Below are 21762 nucleotides of genomic sequence, written 5' to 3'. Positions count from 1 at the left end.
CTTAAGAAACTATCTCTGAAAACAAACATAATGTATACATTTATAATCTACTTTATTCATTTTCCAGCAGTCATTAGAATGTTTAGAAATTTCAGCCCCAAAATCATTTTCAATCAGCTAGAAATTTGATAGGCCTTGCCATGATGGATAGAGCCAAAAGTCCCATGTTGCATGAAAACACACAGTAAATTCTTCACTTTTATTTAATGGCCCAATTTTAGGGTCATCTTACTCATTTTATGGCAGTCATTAAAATGTTTTCAAAACGAAGTCCCAAAATCAGCCTATTACATTTGTACCTCGACATACGATCTTAATCCGTTCCGGGACTGAGATCGTATGTCGAGCTTTTCATAACTCGAGCGGACGTTTCCCATTGAAATGAAATAAAAACAAATTAATTTGTTCCAACCCTCTGAAAAAACACCAAAAACCGGATATTGGATTGGATTTTTTTTTTTATTTCTTCTAATTCGCCATCTATTAACAAAGTAACACATAACTAGTGGTTTAATAGTAATAAAATGTGTTTAATAAAAGTAAAATTAGACGCATTTCGAAGGGGGAAGAGAGAGAGACGGACAGAGAGAGGGGTGGGGGCGTTAATTCGTTCCAACCCTCAGAAAAAACACCAAAAAAAGAATATTGGATTGGAAAAAATGTTTTATTTCTTCTAATTTGCCATCTATTAACAAAGTAACACATAACTAGTGGTTTAATAGTAATAAAATGTGTTTAATATGACTAAAATTGGGCGGTGTTGTGTTCGTGAGTATACTTCATTACCCAGAAAGCCCTCTTTTTGCCCGCGCATGCGCGTTGTGCGTTTCCTGGTCGAAACTCGTCTGAATAAATCGTTCAGTGCTCGTAGATGTCTGTTTAGACGAAAGAGATGCGGCAAAAAAAGACAGTGCGCTACAATGATAAACAGCCTCTCATGTCTTAGCCACCTGGCTTGGTCGCATCTCGAAATTTTGATCGTATCGCGGGCAAATTATTCGATCAAAATTTTCGTCATACCATGTAGGTCGAGGTACCACTGTACTGATTAATGTGAAATTCTGTAGGCTTAACTATGATGACTAGAGCCCCAAACAAGTCTAATGAACCATCGTATGTCTGAAAGCACAAAGGAAGTCCACCAAGTTGGATTAGAGCAGCGGTCCCAAACCTTTTCCTTTTCTTCATCGTGGGTCTGTAAAGCTATTCCTATTTCTTTGTGGACCGGGGGCGGAAGGAAAAAGACAAAAGAGGACGCATGACATCCACGACAGCTAAATGCAGAGGCACAGGAACGCAACACGGCGGCTAAAAAAAATAAGTCCCAAGGACATTAGCATTTATTTATTATGAGTATCACGAATTTTCGCCTTTCAAGGAGGAGGGAGAGATTGAAAAGGCTGCACAAGTTTTGTCTAAAACGTGGGATAAAAGCCAATATCCAAGTGTCCTAAAGCTCGGAAAAGATCAAGAAAACACATATATGTAAGAGCCCCACAGACTTACATGAATACGTTTCTGTGCTAGGTTACGGCGACTCATGGTTAGAGGAGGAACAGCTGAGTCGGGTGGATGAGGAACAGCTGAGTCGGGTGGATGAGGAACAGCGATATGTCAACATTTGGAAAGGCAGCATACTCACAGTACGCAGCCAGCCTTATATGGGACATAGTGATTTGTGTTTTCACAATGCAATTAAAGTAGTTTGCGAAACTGGGATTTCCGTGGTGACCCGAAATGCACCTCTATTTGTTAAAAAAAAAAGAGAGAAAAGAGCAGTCTGGTCAGAAAGAAAGTTTGTGCACGCCTCATCGAAAGGAAAATAAAGGTTGCAATATTAACAAAAACAACGCAGGATGACAAAGCAAAAGCAAAAAGTACAAAGCAAATCAAAGTAAATGGAATCATTAAGAATCACCAGATCAAATCATTAAGACAGAAAAGCAGCAAAAACACAAAACGAGCAAGAGTGGACGGAGCTACCGCCACCGGCTGCCACTTGAACGGCGCCATTTTGGTTGCTGTAGCAAAAACGGATACAGACTCAAACAGACCCCCAATTCCATTTTAGACCAGACTGAAGAGTCCTGGCAAGTACGTATGGGCTAGAACCCCTGCATTCAGATTAAATGTAATAAACATTTAGGAATAAAAATGTATATGTCTGAATTTCCATTTGTCAGGCCGATACCATTACATTTACCATGTCTCCTGTTGAAGGTGCACAGAGGTGACGTTTCGCAACATAAAAAAATCGCGTTCGGGACGAGACAGTTTAAGAACCAGTCCTTTGTGAGGGATTTCGTGATCCAGGATTTCTTGTTGCTCATCCAGTAGACAGACAGCAACGCTTTGTTCTTATTTTTCAAAGTTTTTTTTAGATGAGTGAAAAATAAATTAACTGAAAAATTGAAATTATCATTCAGTTTCTATACTGGGCATCATAACCGTAAGTGTTGCAAGTGGTTGCCGAAGCCTATCCCAGCCGATTTCGGGAGAAAGGCAGACTACACATTAGATTGGTTGCCATTCAGCGGTTGGGCAGACAGAGAGACAGACAACCATTCACACTCACAATCATACCACCACCAGCGGGAATCAAACCACCGCCTGCCCGCACCGAAGTCAGGTGAGTGGACCTCCACACCTTAATGTGGCAAATGGAAATTAAATAAGAGAATAATTCCTGTTAATAGGATTTGGACAATTATTACAGTGTTTCCCAACCAGTGTACCGCGATGCTCAGGTGTGCCGCGGGAAATTACATCGTAATAATCCAAGAGAGAAATCGAAATATTAAGAGATTAAAATCGAAATATTAAGAGATTAAAATCGAAATATTAAGAGATTAAAATCGAAATATTAAGAGATTAAAATCGAAATATTAAGAGATTAAAATCGAAATATTAAGAGATTAAAATCGAACAATTACGAGGTTAAAATTGAAATATGAAATCTTTGATTGTACTATAACAAGATTTAAACCGTAATATGATGAGATTAAGTCATTTTGTTGCTTATTTTTATGTAAAAGTATGTAAATAAAACGGACGCTCTTTGTTTTTCCGGGCTTCAACTTTTATCGACGTTAAATCTGTGTGAGCACAAAATGGCTCTTCTCGTAATGTTAGGTCGGTTGAAGTAATATTGGGAGGAAAAAAGTCGTAATATTACGAGATTTAAGTTATTTTCCTGTTTTTATGGTACGTGGATCGGAAGTTGTTTGGTTTCAGGGGCATCAACTTTTGGCGACATAAAGTCTTCGTGAGTACATTACATTTTGGGTAATATTGGGAGAAAAAGTCAAAAATCTAAATAAGGTTAAAAAACGTTGCATTGATTATTTTAACATCAGTCGAACTGAAAGCTGTTCGGGCTCTGCAGACTTTGATGATGTTAGATACTTTATAATGTTAATATAGGCGACATAGTTTTAAATTAGAAGATTTTCAGATTGTGGTGTGCCTTGAGATTTTTTCAATGCAAAAAGTGTGCCGCAGCTCAAAAACGTTTGGGAAACACTGAATTATTAGATCAACAAATTCTCTAAAAAGAATCATCAAATATGAAAAGAGTTCTGGATTCATTTAATTGAATTAAAGTGTAGAAGTCCTAGTTAGCAGACAATGGATCTCCAAAGAAAATATAAACTGCAATGCAACCTATGTCAAAAGTTTGTCAAACAAAAGTAAACTAGAGTGAAAGATTAGGAACAGATTGTTTAACCAAAGGAATAATGCAATTTTCCTAGGATTACCTCTTTCAGTGACGATGATCGGTATCCAATCATGAGCCTCTTCTGTCAATGGCAGCCAAAGTGTGAATTTATGCATTCATTCATTATCCATACCGCTTATCCTCACAAGGATCGGGTGTTAGAGCCTATCCCAGCTGACTGCGGGCCACGGCAGGGAACACCATGAATTGGTGGCTAGTCGGCAGGGCACAAGAAGACGGATAACCATTTACACTCATACCTCGAGGCAATGTAGTCTCCCACAGGCCTACCATCCATGTTTTGGGATTGTGGGAGGAAAGCAAAGTACCCGGAAGGCCATGAAGAGCATGCAAACTCCACACAGGGAGGTCCAAATCTGGGATGGAACCCTCAATCTCAGAACTGTGAGGCAGAGGCAGTAACATGTCCCTTTTTTTTAAATCATGGATAGAAAATAAATGTTTTATTTCATTCATTCATTTTCTGAACTGTGGGTGGTGCAGTAGCCTACCTCAGCTGACTTTGGGCATGAGGCAGGGACATCCTTAATTGATGGCTAGCCATGCATGTTTTTGGAATCTGGGAGGAAACCAGAGCACCCAGAGAAATCCCACACAAGCCCAGTGAGTACATGCAAACTCCACACAGGAGGACCGACCTGGGATCAAACCCAGGACCCCAGATCTGTGAGGCCAATGCGCTAACCACTCATCCACCTGGCCACCAATAATCAAATTTCTTATTTTTTTAATGTTTATTTTAACCATAGAGAAAATTAAATATTCTTCACATTTTTAAAATATGTTTTTCAGATGTATTTCAATTTTTATAACATCCACCTAAAGGCTACATTACATTGCATAGAGCTACAACAAGATTTGCTGCCTTCCCGGCGTTGTATGTATTCTCAAGCATACTAAACAATCTGACAAATTTCCCCGCTTGCATAGACTTGACGCAGTAATTTTTTTACGGACGGCCTGAATGGCCCGCACGACATTGACACAATACCACCTTGCTGGAAAGAAAGTTGACCACTTATACAAAATAAAACTTCGTGGAAAAAAAGGATGTTCGTTACCACTGCACAAATGGCTGACAAAGTAATCACGGTGGACGTACATACCACCCCTGCAATCTTACGAGGATGCGCGGTATGGAAGACCAGTAAAATAGTGTGTTTTTATAGAATAAGAATATAAGTAAAACTCAAAAACACATTAAAAAATGGTGATAAAAATCGATTATTGATTCTTTATACGTATTATTTAAAAATACAAAATAATAAAAACATCTACTGAATTTTCCCTTACATGTTAAAAGAATATTTGAAAGAATAGCTAAGCAATCAATGTGAATGATTTGCACAGCACATGAAGAGAGCAACTTAGCCCCTATTTCTACTCATCGGCAACCATTGACCATTATAGACGTCGAATCCATTCAGAGCAGTAGAGATCCCAGATATCAAATGCCAGTCGATCCCAGTCCAAATGGATTGGACGTCTATCGCTGTCAATGGCAATGAAAATGGTTCAACTCCTCCTGTTGCTTATGTGCTCAGTTTTATTTGTCCCTGAATTCCTCACTTTTTTTTTAAATAGCAACCAACGCGTTTATTGTGTCTCTCACTTTTAACAAGACAGTCGCGCACTTTTTTGGGGGCCGTGGGGGGGTGGCTGGGTATTCACGGTGGGGGACATCTGCACTCCCAGCGCTCAACTTGTAAACGGCGACACACGTGACATTTCCCACTGATTTTCCCGCCAACTTACCGAGCAAGGCAACGAGAAGCTGCAGGGGTCCGATGATGACAACGAGGGGGTCCATGATGGTCTGCACGCGCGGCGCGGTATGAAGCTAAAAAGAGGCAGAGGAGGTAAATCCACACAGCGGCGGGAGTACGGCAGCGGTGAAGGAGGGGAGCATGGTCGGGACGTCAACAAACTTTGGACAAAATGCCCCCCTCCCCTAAAAAAGTGCGCTGGTTGTTAAGTGCTTTTCTCCAGCATCCATAGAAATGTCTCCTTGCGCACGCGTCTCCGCGTAGAAACTGCGGATGATTCACTAGAAGGCGCGCGCCTGTGCGCGCTTCCAGAGTGAGGGACGCGCGTGCACGCTTCCACCTTGGCGCACACGCTCCGCGGTAAGAGCATTGCTGGCTGGACCGGGTTGGGCGCACAATGCAATCTGGGTGGAATCGATAGGCTATTTCTGTTTGATAGCTTCATAAAATGGGAACACTGGACAAGGTGCATGGGGGGATGAGGTACTTTGTTTAAAATAAAATAAAAAACTAAATGAGACAATATTGTCAAACCAGAGTTCAGGTCAGGATCGCAAAATAAGGATTTCACACAAAGGTTACAGACTAGCCTTCAATGACGGCCGTTGAATTGTTCAAATGGATTCGACGTCTGTTCATTTTAGATTCATTTTTTTAGTGGTGACTTATTCATTCATCTTCCATACCGCACATCCTCGTAAAGGTTGCGGGATTTGCTGTAGGATACCCGCAGCCGACTTTGGGTGAAAAGTGGACTACACAAATCCCTATTTTTTGCGGATAATGTAGACCAGACGTGGCCGCGATAATCGAAAAACCCTGAAGTAGGATCACTCCTATTATTACTACATAGCATACATGTTTTCAAGCCTGTACTGAAATACAAGTACACAAATACAATGATCAAGAAGTGTATTTAATAAATATCACAGTTACAGGCATATGAAAAGACTAATGTATTAGTATCTAAATATACAGTGGTACCTCGTCACACGACCGCTCATAATACAATATTCTCGTTTTACGACGGAAATTTCGATCGAACAATTCGCCCGTCATGCGATCAAAATTTTGTGATGCAACCAAGCCAGGTGGCCATGGCACTGTCTTTTTTGCATATCTTTCGTGTATAATAATACTACGAGCACCGAATGAGTTCTTCAGATGAGTTCCGACCAGGAAACGCACAACGCGCATGCGCGGGAAAAAGAGGGCTTTCTGGGTAATGAAGTATACTCGTGCACACAACGCCGATAGGCAATGGCACACTTTCTCAGAATAAAACTTCATTACCCACAATCAATACGTGGGTAAGCTCAGCTGTTGATTTCCTGTTATTCTTATCTAATACGAGGAGTTTTATATTACTTCTCGTTCGCTGCTCATAACATCCAGCGGCACCGGCCCGCAATTCCCTCCTCGCAATATTTCCGGTCGCAACTCTCTCTCATAGGCGCTGTTCAAAGCGGTTGCTACCAGACCCATTACAACGAGGGAGTTGCGAGTCGGTGCCCCCGACGTCCCCACGAGCAGCGGAGCGATCGCTAAAATGTACTACTACAAGACTATTTCTCGTTGGCAAGTGGTCGTGGGTTATCCTATTGTGAGGACATTTCTGTGAATCATTTTCGGAATATTTTGAAGGGAATACGTAGTACAACAGCAAACAGCCCATCGATAGCGAACGTGAGGGTGGAGGCGTGGCAAACCGCCAACCCGGAAAACGAAGGTAACAAAAGATTACAACAAAATTAGAATTCAGTTTTGTGTAAAGTTACATTAAACGTATGTTTGAGTGTCTGTATATATGAATCCAAGTTAATTTAAATTTGTTTGTTCCTTTTACGAGTGCGTTGTCGTGGAAAAAAAACGACCCCCCAAACGTCTCTGTCTCCCGTCGGCGAAATCTGCCCAATTTTAGTTAGATTAAACACATTTTATTACTATTAAACCACCAGTTATGTGTTACTTTGTTAATAGATGGCGAATTAGAAGAAATAAAACATTTTTTCCAATCCAATATCCTGTTATTGGTGTTTTTTCAGTGGGTTGGAACGAATTAATTTGTTTCCCATTCATTTCAATAGGAAACGTCCGCTCGAGTTACGAGAATCTCGTCATACGATCTTAGTCCCGGAACGGATTAAGATCGTATGTCGAGGTACCACTGTAATCTATACATTTAAAAAACGTAAATACTTTAAGTACTGTACTCAAAAAAGGTTATTGGAGCTTTAGTCCAGGTCCTCTTCTTCAGATTTGAGAGGCACAAATAATGCTGTTGTTGTTGTTGTCAGGAGCGGCCTGTTTGTCCCTCCTGACATGCCGTCAGAGAGAGCACCTGCAGTCAATCTGCTGATTGCTTCCTGTTTAGGTATTTAAGGATCAATGAATCCTAGTACCATGGTCGGATCGTTACTCCTGTTCCTGCATGCGCCCAGCATGCTGCCGTTTTGGTTCCAAGCCATTGTTGATTTGCAGATCCCAGTTGATTTATTAAAATATGTTGTTTGACGCTAACTGCCTCGATTCCCCTCCTGCTTCCCGCGCCTGGGTCCTAATCCATTCCCGATCGCGCCACGATGACGCGGCGCGATCGTGACAGTTGTCTTGATACTATCAAGACGATTGCCAAAATCATGGCTACGGCCATGTTGTCATCAGTTTCCTTCTGAGTGGCCCCATGCAGTGTGTTGATGTCCTATCACCATGCTAGCTTCACGACCGTATCTAGGGCACAAAATCCCACATTAATCTAAATAAATGGAGTTACCCAACGTATTAAAAAAATAGAAAGAAAATTGCATTCAAAACGAATTGAAGAATAATTTATACCTTACATATAAAAAAAATAAAAAAATAAAACAACCCCAAAAATAGATTGCATGTCTATCGCCACCAATGGGGCGGCTCGGTGGCGTGGTTAGCACGTCGGCCTCACATCTCTGGGGTCCTGGGTTCAAATCCAGGTCACGTCCACCTGTGTGGAGTTTGCATGTTCTCCCCGGGCCTGCGTGGGTTCCCTCCGGGTACTCCGGTTTCCTCCCACATTCCAAAAACATGCATGGTAGGCTGATTGAACACTTTAAATTGCCCAGAGGTATGGGTGTGAGTGTGCATGGTTGTCCGTCTCCTTGTGCCCTGCGATCGGCGGGCCACCGGTTCAGGGTGTCCCCTGCCTCTGGCCTGGAGACAGCTGGGATTGGCTCCAGCAACCCCATGATCCTAATGAGGACAAAGCGGTTCAGAAATTAGATCACCACCAATGGCACTGAACAAGTTAGCAAGATTTTGGGCTAGAAACGGTCACATGCTAACCACTAAAGCCACCATTAATACTAAACTTGAAAAGTTAAAATACAAAACTCTATATGAATATTAGAATTTGCAATTGAATATGAACTTTAAAACCAAGATAAGGTTAAAACAAAGTCAGGAACCGATGACCACTTTATTGCTTCAAGCGCTGCATGTCGTGAGGGACCTATATACAAGTAATTTGGAGGCCATACCCAGGAATGCGGAAGAAGAAATGTCATTGCGTTGCGGCCACATTATGAGCTTCCATGTTGTCCAATGACATTTGCTGGATGACAGGATGCATCAGCATCCATCTGCGTGCCCCTGATAGGCTGTCAATCTTTTGAAGCGCTCTTAAAAAAACTTTTGCTAGCTGGAATAACACGTCCACTATCATGTCGTCATCTTCAATCGGTCAATCTTGGGGGCGGTCATTTTGTCCTTGTCTGTGATTGGCTGGATTTTGTCAAGCTCCTACAAGCATGGAGAAGAAAGGCAATCCTCTTGTTCAAATGTGTCTTAAGACAGGAACATTTCTAGATTGAACCCTGAATTTGAAGTAGAAAATTGGGTTGTAGTGTAGCGTTGGAATCTCAAGTTTCACGTACTATTGAGGGCCCCAACCAGAATTTATTTCTCTTGGACATGTCCCAAAATCAAAGTAAGCAAACAAAATAAACAGAGAGTAAGCCAGAATTGACCCAGACTCAACAGGAAGTAATACTCAATAATCAACAGGTGACGACCAAAATATGAAGTTAACCCCCAAGTTAGCTAACAATTACACCAAATCCATAGGAAGTGACCCATAATATCAAATCATAACTGTTCTAAATCATCTGGAAATGACCAAAAATACACAGGAAACATCCTAGAAATCTCCCCAAATCAACAGAAAATCACCTGAAGTAAACACTAACAGAAAGTTACAAAGAAATGACACAAAATCCGAAGGAAGTGACCCATAGTTGACCCCAAAATTACCAGAAAATGACTTTGATCTGATCCAAATTAATAAGAAGTAAGCCACAAAGCGCAGGAACCGACCCACAAATGCCCCAAAATCAACACAAAACTGACCCGTATTTGCCTCCAAATGAATAGGAAAGACAGAAATTAAAAGAAGGTGACCTTTAAATACCCCAAATTACCAGGAGGTTATCTAAAAATTTAGTTTAATTTGTTTTAATTTACTGACCAGCAGCGCAAAATGACCCTCTGCAAATATTAAAGCTTTTCTCCAGGTACTCCAGCTTCCTCCTACATCCCAAAAACATGCAGGGTAAGCTGGTTGAACACTTTAAATTGCCCCCAGGTATGAGTGTGAATAATTGTCCATCTCGTGCCCTCCGATTGGCTGGCCACCAATTTAGGGTGTCCCCCGCTGGGTGCCCAGAGTTAGCTGAGATATGCTCCAGCACCCCCCGCGACCCTTGTGATGATAAGCGGTTCAGAAAATGAATGAAAGAATATCTATATGTACGCATCTATTTTAAATGCAATCATTTCTCTCACTTTTCCAGTCAAAGTGGATTGGACGTCCCACACGTCAATGGGATCCAATGAGTTAAGGTTTTAAGATCGTTCAAGTTTCAAATGAGAATCTTGAGACTGGATTGAGTTTCCAGTCTAGCTTCATGTTTTTATCCTATATTGTGAGACCAAAATAGGGTTTTAACTTTTTGCATTAGAAAACCTCACTTTTAAAGGAACACAATTTCCTGGAATGCAGCTTGTGCTCCATTCATTCGTCTTCACCGACTTTCACTTCACTAAGACCATCCAGTAAATCCCGTTAAGAAAAAGACTGGTCCTGAAGGCAGACTACAAGCGAGAACAGCGTGACTCATCTCCTGAATTATTGACCAATACAAAGTCGCAAGCCCCCTGCTCAAAATACTCTATTTTTACAACAGGGAGCCACCAGGGAAACAAAGAACTCCAAATGAATAGTCCAAAGTCTGTATGATGAATGTTGGCCTATTCAGGAATTGATAAATTACGGTGCCAAAAGAGGTTTTCGACGATTGGCTGCGATGTACGTCCAATCCATCCAATTTACATGGTTGGAAAGTAAATGGTGTTGTGATAAATCCATGTTAGAAATTTATTTACGGCAGTCTGCCTCATCGTTTTCAAAGTTATTCAATTGAACCAACAGAATTTTCCCCATAAAACAAGCCATTTTGGAGGGGATGAACCAATCACAATCATGTCAAATAGAAAATATCCAAATGAAATGAGTTTTGGGGGTATGTGACCAAAAGTGTCTTGGGAAACGTGTATAGTTTACCCTTAAAGGACAAATCATTTTTCTCCCCCGTCTTGTGTGGGTTTTCTCCGGGTACTCCGGGTTTTCTCCTACTTGCCAAAACCTGCAGGTTAGGCTGATAAGACACTATTAAATATCCACCAGGCATCAGTGTGACCGTGAATGGTTGTCCAGAGAAAGATGGAAGAGTGGCTGGAAAAATGGCTTTTAATCGGACGGTCCCACTCAATCTCTGGGTTGGCCACTACCCCATATTGGGGCAGCTCCGGGGTCAGACTGGAGGGCACCGTTTTCAGGTCAGACCATCACCATTCCTTCCTGCCGGGTCCGGTGGCTGCTCAAGATGACTCTCATCTACCTACAGTGCGCGAACCTTAAGGACAGATAATTATTTGCTGTGGACTACATCAGTGTTTCCCAAACTTTTTTGAGCATTGAAAAAAACTCAAGGCACACCACTAACTGAAAATCTTCTAATTTAAAACTATGTTACCGATATTAGGTCTTTCTCATGAAAGTTTTATTAACAGGAATCAAATAATCCCCACCAAATTATTCCCAAATCTATTTTTTTCACACCAATCTAGCGTCATCTTCGTTAATGTCCGCAGACTCCGAATTAATGCAATGTTTTTTAACCTTATTTTAATTTTTGACTTTTTCTCCTAATATCATGCAAAAACTAATGTGCTCACAGAAACTACGTCGCCAAAAGGTGATGCCCCTAAAACCAAACAACTTCTGGTTCACCTACCGTAAAAACAGGAAAATCACTTAAATCTCGTAATATTACGATTTATTTTCTTCCCAATGTTAATTAAACCGCCTAACATTACGAGAAAAGCCATTTTGTGCTCACACAGACTTAACGTCGACAAAAGTTGAAGCCCGGAAAACCAAAGAGCTTCTGCTTTACTTAACATAAAACTTAGCAACAAAATGACTTTAATCTCATAATATTACGATTTGAATCTTGTTTTAGTCCAATCTATGAATACATATTTCAAGTTTAACCTCGTAATAATTCAATTTTAATCTCTTAATATTGAGATTTTTCTCTTGGATTATTACGATGTATGACTTCTTGTAATTTCCCACGGCACACTGGTTGGGAAACACTGGACTACATAACCCAAAATGTGGCGGTTCCTGTCCTCCCATTAACTTATCGTTCTATCCACAACGTTACATGAATTATGTATTTTGTACAATTTAATAGTTATTAATCTGTCAGTTTTAATAGTTTAGTTTTGAATACTGTTTGACAAGATTCTATCATTTAATTAGGGTGTAAAACTCTTTCATATTGGAACTTTAAAGTGAAGTGTTTTAGTTTCATAGTTTTTTACTCATTTACCTCAATTGTTCAATTCCCAGTCAAAATGAATTGGACGTCTACCATCGTCAATGTTTGCCAATTAGTAAAATGAGCACCCAAAAAACGCTTAAGCGTGTGGCAGTCTAATCAGTAGTGTTTCTAGCGGAAACATCCAGGTTTAGTCAATTAACTGTCACATGGATGCTTTTCTAATTAGTGAGGAGAAATAATTCCGCCAGCAACACATCCTTCAGGGACTCCTTTCCGCTCCAGCACAGACGGGGAAAATTAAAAATGACAGAACCAGAATACTACGGAAAACTCAGCCCCACCCTTCAGCGCGGCAGCAAACAGGTCCTGCAATTTTTTAAATGTTCCCCAACTAACGTCATCCACCTATTTCAATTTCCAAACTATTACCTCATTTGGTGATGTTTTCAAGTGAAAAATATTACTGTCAAAGGCTGTAGTATTAGCAAAATAATCAAATATTTAAAGGGCAATAGGAAATGTATATCATCTAAATTTTGCGACCATAGCATGAAACATTCCGCTACGCAAATTATGTTATGCAGTGTGAATTACAAACTTCCTATAGAAAATGCTCCAACATATACTGAATTTTCTGTATTTTCATATTAACTGCCTCCGCGTATAAGCCAGACCCTTAAAATTGCCGTAAAATTTTAAAAAATTTCTCGAATAAGACGCCCGATTCACAATTTTCACCTCCATATTCATGGTTTTAATAGGGAGTACAAATGTGTTACTTTGAATGGAAAATCTTAAGAAAGATCACCGCACATGGTATTTCTGCGATACTGCATGAATCGAAAGAATCGTCTGCTGGATTGCACATTACTTGGGTCAATATCATAAGGAAGTTAAATTCAAAAAGGAAGTCACATGGGCAGTACAACCAGGAAGTGTGTCCGTAGTGGTCTGTCTAGTTTTGTCCCTAATCACAAAGTCTCTGGATGCAATAATAGCATGAGATACATATTACGCAGGGATCAAAGCTGATATTTTAATGATCGATTGCAAATCTTTTGATCAGCCTTAACAACTTTTAGCATGTGCTGAACACATGTATCAAGGCTACTCGCGTCTGGTCAGACAGCACGATTAATTACCGATAATAGGAAAGATGGTGGCGCCCTGAACGAGGGATAGCAAGCACAAGTGAGGTTTTTTTTCTTGAATTTCATTCATAGATGTCTAAATCAATTTTGTTTAATGTTTTATCTGTTTATCTTTACTCTATTTTGAAATAAATTACCGTATTGGCCGCATTGTCTTGTGTTAGGCCGTTTCATCTTTATTACCTTCGGGTTCAGTGCATGTCAAGTCTAATTTGTGCAAATATAAGCCGTACCCTTGATTCAGTCATCATTTTTTTGAGTTACAAATATGGTTTATATGCGAGAAAATACGGTATGCAACTTCCTGTGAATTGAAAATAAAGAATAACAGCAGCGCTAATTGAGCTGAAGTCACACTCAGGAACCAATTTCTAGTCTAATTGACTTTTGGGTTGGAGAACTCCATTTTGGGTGAAATCCAACAATTGTAGTTTTAGAACAGCGGTCTTAAACTGGTCCTTAAAGGGCCACAGGGGGTGCAAGTTTTCATTCAAACTGAACAAGTGGACACCTTTTGTAAGTGTCAGTTGATTGCAGCCACGTGCTACATATTTGTGAAGACCCCTCATGGATTAAACTGTTGACACTGGATCGGTTGAAACAAAGATCAATACCCACTGCAGCCCTTTCCTGAATCAGTTTGAGACCCCTGTTTTAGAACCTGCTAATAATTTCGACAAATCACCAATCAAAGTTCGGTCAATGAATCAGCTTGGTGTGATGCTAAATTGGCAAGCTTTTTTATCTCAACCGTCCTTCTAACATGGATGAAAAACTAAATAAAATCATGTTGTTAACTCATGTTGCCACAAGTAATTCGTTATTTTGCGATTAGTTAAATACTGGGCTTATATTCTGCTAGAAACATGAATACGCAGTTTAAAAAACAGCTGAGCTACTTTTCAAATTTGGACGTTTTCTGAAACTATACAGAAATTGTGACCATCTAACTGTAGTAACATTACTAAGTGAATAAATCTTCTTTCTTCTGTTTATCGGGAAATATATTTTGATGATAGTTCTGCACTTATCAAGAAATGTTCCCGAACTTAATGTATTCATAAATCGATGATATTCATCTCAATACCCCTGTGACATTATTTCTGGTGCAACACAATTTTAAACTCCACAATATCTAAACCAGGGGTGCCCATTACGTAGATCGTAATCTACCAGTAGATCGCCAAGGAACTATCCGTAGACTATTGGTAGATCGCATAACAATAACATTTTGAGCCCTCCCCTCTGTCGGTTTCCTTAGCTAGGGTCTTATGAATTTGGCATGTCCACTTTAAGCTTTAAATGAAACAAGAGTAGATTTTCATCTCCTTTACCTACCGCTTCCATACATGTTGATAGAGTCGTGGTTAATGTAGACCAGACATGGCCGCGATAATCGAAAAACTGTGAAGTAGGGTATTAAGAAATAAAATAAAATTCTTCAGTGCTGAGTCTTAGTAGCCCGAGTGGCTTCTGGTTGTGAGTTTCAGCGTTGATTTTGACATTTTTATGAACTTAAACAATAAAATATTTCCCCAGAAAAAAATTAGCCATGTAGTGAAGCCGCGAAAGATGAACCGCGAAATGGCGAGGGATTACTGTATATCAACATAAATAATTGCTGAGCTTTGTAAAACAGTGAGATCGTGGTTTGACCACCCCTGGTCTAATCGGTCCGACTTATTTGATTCGATCACTCATGACAATTGATCTATCGTAATTCCTAACATTCATTCTAGTTGAACTTTAAACGGCGCCAGCCCCTTCCATTTTCAAAAGGATTGGACGTATATCTCTGTCGTTAGCAGCCAACAGAGTCAGCGTTTGACAACCATGTTGAGAATTTGACCTTGACAAAGGGGTGCGAATACATATTCATCACTCTTACACACTCTACTGGCAACTTTTCATTTGGAATCATCACAATGCTGCTAATCTGCTCCCACGTGTTCACCCAAGCTTTTATTCCAGCGGCTCAGCGCAAGGATCTTTACCCGCCCGCCCACCTGCCTCAAAATTCAATTTCGTGATTCATTTGTTGAACAAATTTAGTATTTTTAAATCAGCCGCTTAGCAAGCCAATTTCCATTGAAATGTATGCGAGACAAACAGCAGCTGCAGATCTGACGCAGCTCTAATCTCCTTTCTTGTTATTTACCCAAGAAGCGTGCACTCCACACACACACAAACAAGACATGATGAATCACAATACAGCAGTTCATCATAGTTTTCCTATATTTAGAATTAGTCATCAACTATAAAAGTGGACTTAATACGATGCAATAGTCATTGTAATAAATCATCAGTTTGAGACAAAGCCATAGTATATTGAGTTTTAAATAAATGCCTAGTTGACTGCACAACAGAAAATTTAGTCCAACAATAAAAAATCTCAAGAAGCCATTGCCAAAATGAATTTGGACATTTTGGTTTCTTGAGCTTTTTTCTTCCCCTGAGGAGTAAAAGGTCTCATCTCATCTCATTTTCGAAACTGCTTTATCCTCACTAGGGTCACTGGAGGTGCTGGAGCCCATCCCAGCTGACTTCGGGCCAGAGGCGAGGGACACCCTGGATTGCTGGCCAGCCAATCACAGGGCACAAGGAGACAAACAACCATTCACACTGAGACTCATACCTAGGGGCAATTTTAGAGCGTCCAATCAGCCTACCATAGATGTCTTTGGAATGTGAGAGGAAACCGCAGTACCCAGAGAAAACCCACGCAGGCCAGGGGAGAACATGAAACTCCACACAGGTGGACCAACCTGGATTTAAACCCAGGTTTCCCACTGTGACGCCGATGCGCCTTACACTCAGCCACTGGGCCGCCCTATGACTGAACAAACAATGTGAAATTTGGTAGGCATGTTTTACTTTAATAATCATGGGGGGAAAGTCTTAAAAAGCCATTTCCAAAATTACACCAGTTTCCAGATATGTGTTCTAATAAACAAACAGTCTGAAGAACCAAAAATTAAGCAAAAACTGGAACATTTGGTTTTAAAATGACCACTTTTGGATCCCAAACCTTCCCCCCAGATTTTACATGTCACCAAATTTGAATGGAGCACAGTTGTAGATCCATCATCAACTTTGCAAATGTTCCCATGAAAAAAGGTCCAGACCGAGGAAAGCTTTAATTAGACCTATGCCTGGCCAGATATCAAATTCCCCTTGAAGCGAGTGCTAAGCCAACATGGAAAGACGAGAGTTTGGCCAACGTGTGCCGCTCTCACGCTGTAAATAGGCCACAACGATGCTGAATAATAAATGTGTCGTAGTGCAGAAGCAACGGCGGTCCGCTAATGAGCCCAACGGAAGAAGGGGGAGGGTCGTGGGCAGCCGATAGTCCTCCGGAGAAATGCAGCACGCCGGTGTTCTCTTGACACCCGTCAGCGAACTGATGAATGAGCATCTTGCCAAATTATGTCTTACCCGAAACTTTATAATAACGACACGAATAACCGAATCCTTCCTGGAGGTAGAAACTGAAGGGTCAAATGTACGCATGCAGTGATGGGCTATAAATACACCACTCACAAGCTAGCATAATTTTTTAACCTAAATAGAGTGGTACCTCTAATTTCGAATGCCTCTACATATGAAATTCAGGTTACAAAAAGTCTCAATGGGGAAACATAATTTCTCCAGATACGAAAGAAACACAAAGTGTAAAATATTCAAATAGTATCGTCTTTGGCATCCTGTATTTTATTTTGAAATTTCTGTGATAGAGTAGGTCTCTCATGGTGCAAGTAAAAAGAAAAAGCGATTACAAGTCTTGGTATCACAACGAATTCCTTGTGTATTTTTCTGCGTGTGATGACAAGTAGGCTTTTTTTTGTGTTGTGGTAATGACGACATGGCCTATGTCCGATTATTATTATTGTATTTTAGGAAAGAAAATTAAGAAAGCAAATTGTCATTGGATCACTATTTCACCAAACGTAACATAATTTCAGGTTTTTGTCCTTTTATGTTCATGCGTCCATGTTTACTCAGGTGCCAAATGTGTTTTCTTCAAATTTTTCTCTTGTCATATGTTTTGCACATACTATTTAATAAAAAATTCACATACTTTTGTCATTTTTAAAGGGTTTCGGGGGGAGTATTGGGGATCTCAGAATGAGTTGGAACATGTTACCGCATTTCAATTTAAAATGTGTCTCTACTTAAAAAAAAAATTCAAGTTGTGAAACCACTGGAATTAATTAATTTCCTAAATATATGTACCACTGAAGTTGTGTATGTATAGTGGCACCTTGAGAAACAAGTGAGCCAACCTAAGTGTTTTGGTTGATTTGATGAAGTTTTGTACTCACAAAGTAATCTCATCTCATCTCATTTTCTGAACCGCTTTATCCTCATTAGGGTCGCGGGGGGTGCTGGAGCCAATCCCAGCTGTCTCCGGGCCAGAGGCGGGGGACACCCTGAATCGGTGGCCACCCGATCGCAGGGGTCAAGGAGACAACCATGCACACTCACACCCATACCTAGGGGCAATTTAGAGCTTCCAATCAGCCTACCATGCATGTCTTTGGAATGTGGGAGGAAATCGGAGTACCCAGAGAAAACCCATGCAGTCCTGGGGAAAACATGCAAACTCTGCAGAGGTGGACTGACCTGGATTTGAACCCAGGACCCCCACTGTGAGGCCGATGCGCTAATTGCTCAGTCGCCAGCAAATGAATGAATGAATAAACTGTTTCAGTACTTCAAAAAATGAGGTTGATTGCATTCCGTTTTTTTCCAATTTTTTTCCAGTTGAAAAAATCCTTCCGAAATTGGACCTTTGAGGATCACCGTGAATGTTTGATGAATTGAAGAAGAAAGTAAAGTGTTTGTCAGAGAGAAGCCGATCACTCCGGGTTCTTTACGTCACAAACATTAGCTACTTCACATGGTCGCTGTCATTTCAAATCATATTGATGGAGGGAAAAATTATATAGTGCGCAATTTGAACTTGACTCAACCTTTTAGAGAGCCTCAGAATCAAAGCATCCTCTTTCGCCCCCACCCTCAACTTTGACATGTGACAGCCTGATCTACATAAGTACTTAGCTTGAAGTGAAAAGTTTCAGGAAAATACAGTAAAAAGATATTTCTTGCATTCCAGCTAATTTATTGATGATTTTCATGATAGGAAAACCAATTAGATTGTGAGAAAACAAATAATTTACTCAGAATAGACGTGCCTGCCAAATAAAATGGATTTGGATACCTATTTTAAAAAAGGAATTCAGGGTCTGTTCTGAAAACTTGCAATCCCTCTCGTGACCCACTGTGTTTTATGCAACCTGCCATGCTCTAAAAGCCCTGGAGGAGACCTTGAAATTTACTGTGTATTGCATTGAAAAACAGTGGCTTTCACACAAAACACAGTCTTCAAGTGTATATTCAGGTATGTTCTTTTCTATTTTATTGTTGTATTGTTATTCCTACATATGCCTGGCATTCCTGCCATCATTCATACTTTGTCTTAGTCAAACTAGGTTTTGGTGCAGGAATTTTGGGCAATTTGTACACGTTATGACTTAGTGGCGGGTGATATGGCAATATATATAACGTAAAAAATAGAATTCCTAAATTCTTCATTTCCTTTGGCATATGCTAAGATGATGATGCTGAATATACACTTTCCTTTGAGTGAAAATAAAAATATAGATAAACAATGTCGATAGATTGTTAAAAAACATTGTTGACCTCAAATTTTGTTGCGGCTCTTTATATTAAATCCTCCCTCATTAAATTTAAATTAAATATTTTATGTTTTTTTATCTAAATTATTTTATTTAAAAAATCGAATTCCTAAATTCTTAATTTCCTTTGGCATCGGCTAAGGCAGGGGTCGGGAACCTTTTTGACAGAGAGAGCCATAAACAATTAATATTTTCTAATGTTATTTCTTGAGAGCCATTCTCGGAATTGAAAAGTAAAAATATATGAAAGTGTCATTTTTATTTTTTTTGTCATTTCATCACTTTTAACGTGCAAAAAGTCTCTGATTTCTTTTGACAACATTGTTATGTGGTGGCTTACAAAATCAGTATCAATGATATCATGCATGCAGAAGCACGAGTACGAGTCGTACGGTGTTTGTAAGGTTTTTGGGTGGTTTGTAAGGGGAATCATAATCATTTATAAGGGCAGTTATTGGCAGAGGTTGACAGGTATGCAGAAGAGTCATAAAAAACAAAATTATGATTACAATAGGGGTACAGGTAGTGTCGACGCCGCAGTGACGCTCTTGTTAGTGCGTTTGGGACTCAGCTCTCTCACCAATGATTTCCATATTTTACCTCACAGGTTAGTGGAGAGCCATATGCACCCATGGAAAGAGCCACATATGGCTCCCGAGCCATAGGTTCCCTACCCCTGGGCTAAAGTGATGATGCTGAATATACACTTTCCTTTGAGTGAAAATAAAAATATAGATAAACAATGTCGATAGATTGTTAAAAACCATAGTTGACTTCAAATTTTGTTGTGGCTCTTCATATTAAATCCTCCCTCATTAAATTTAGATTAAATATTTTATGTTTTTTTATCTAAATTATTTTATTTTAAAAATCGAATTCCTAAATTCTTAATTTCCTTTGGCATAGGCTAAGGTGATGATGCTGAATATACACTTTCCTTTGAGTGAAAATACAAATATAGATAAACAATGTCGATAGATTATTAAAAACCATTGTTGACTTCAAATTTTGTTGTGGCTCTTCATATTAAATCCTCCCTCATTAAATTTAGATTAAATATTTTATGTTTTTTTTCAATATAAATTATTTTAGTTAAATGCAACAAAAGCAAACAAAGAGGATTTTTTTTTAAAATATAATTGAAAACATACATGTTAATCTGAGTTAATAGTCTAAATTGTATGGAGACATAAGTGTGCGCATTCGTGGTTGTTAGTGTGCTTGTGGTATGCAATTAGTTGGCAAACAATTTAGGATCACCCTCCCTACCACCCATTTTGGATGGGATAGGATATTGAACCCCCACGACCCTTGTGTGGATAAGCGGCTAGGATTTATATACACAATATACAATGCCGTGATGAAGTAATTGCCCCCCTCCTGATTTCACAAAGGTTTCAGATCATCAAACCAATTTTAGTATGTGCACAGAGACAACCCAAAGAAAAATAAATGCAGTTTCTAAATGATGATTTTATTTACCACGGCAGAAAAATTACAACCTTGTCTGGCCCTCTGTGAAAAAGTAATTGCCCCCTGAACCTAATAACAGGTTGCGCCTCCTTTGGCAGCAATAACTGAAATCAAGCGTTTACGATAATTTGTGATGAGTCTTTCACAACACTTTGGAGCCTTCCTAGCATGAATCGATTGCCACGCTGAAGTCACATGAGACGAATCATTTGTCAGAACTTGTAACTCGATGATTCATAATGCATTCGTGTTACCGAATTCTTCCGGTTTACATTACAGTTGAATCAAGATGGCGGAAGCCGTAGCGATGGTGTGAAATTTGAGGCATTTAAATTGGACATTTGGTACTTTTAGGAGGTACTCGGTCGTTTGATCGCCGGTCTTTTCGTCGCCCTATTAATTATTAGGCTAAAGAAAAGCTCAAAATTTCCCGTATTTATATTGTGTTTTGTTGGAGAACTTGTTAAGACCCTGACTGACGTCCCTTCCTAAGGGGACAACTCATGTACATACAAACTCTTATACACTCACACGTCCGCTCAGTGAAACTGCTCAGGGCCATTGTTAGCTTTTATTGATGCGTAGACCGTGTTGTTTTACCTTGTTTTGTCGCCGGTCTTTTGGTCGCCTGTTGTTTGGGTCCGGACGACCAAAAGACCTGCGACCAAAAGACGGCGACCAAAAGACCGGCGACCAAACGACCGCACACGCTTTTAGGACATGGTTGCTTAAAAAAAAGATTTAAGTGAACATTTTATGGGATTTCCGGAGTTTAGGGAGGTTGTCCGGAGTCCCGGAGTTTGGGTGGCATTTCTGATTTTGCGGAGTACAGTGGTACCTCGAGATACGAGCTTAATGCGTTCTGGGACTGAGCTCGTATGTCGACTTACTCGTAGCTCGTAACATAACATGAACAAATTTAAATGAATTTGGATTACGATGCAGACACACTCAAAAATAAGTTTAATCTAACCTTGCACTAAACTTAATTTTAATTTTGTTTTAAATTGTTATACCTTTCTTCTCCCGGGTTGGCTCTATTTGCCCCGCCTC

The 21762-nt window shown here is 39.9% G+C and overlaps 1 protein-coding gene across 1 annotated transcript in view; it reads right to left on the bottom strand.

Moving 5' to 3' along the window:
- Positions 1 to 5801, bottom strand: part of LOC144090217 (GDNF family receptor alpha-4-like) — a 132338-nt gene extending 126537 nt beyond the window's left edge. The window contains exon 1 of the mRNA XM_077621577.1: positions 5495 to 5801. Within this exon, the coding sequence (XP_077477703.1) occupies positions 5495 to 5549 (55 nt within the window). The 5' untranslated portion in view covers positions 5550 to 5801. The remainder of the gene's footprint in view (positions 1 to 5494) is intronic.
- Positions 5802 to 21762: the final 15961 nt, after the last annotated feature.

This window comes from Stigmatopora argus, chromosome 15 (assembly GCF_051989625.1).
Source record: "Stigmatopora argus isolate UIUO_Sarg chromosome 15, RoL_Sarg_1.0, whole genome shotgun sequence".
NCBI classification, from domain to species: domain Eukaryota; kingdom Metazoa; phylum Chordata; class Actinopteri; order Syngnathiformes; family Syngnathidae; genus Stigmatopora; species Stigmatopora argus.
Note: the sequence above shows the minus strand (reverse complement) of the source record. Positions and strands in the feature narration are given on the sequence as shown.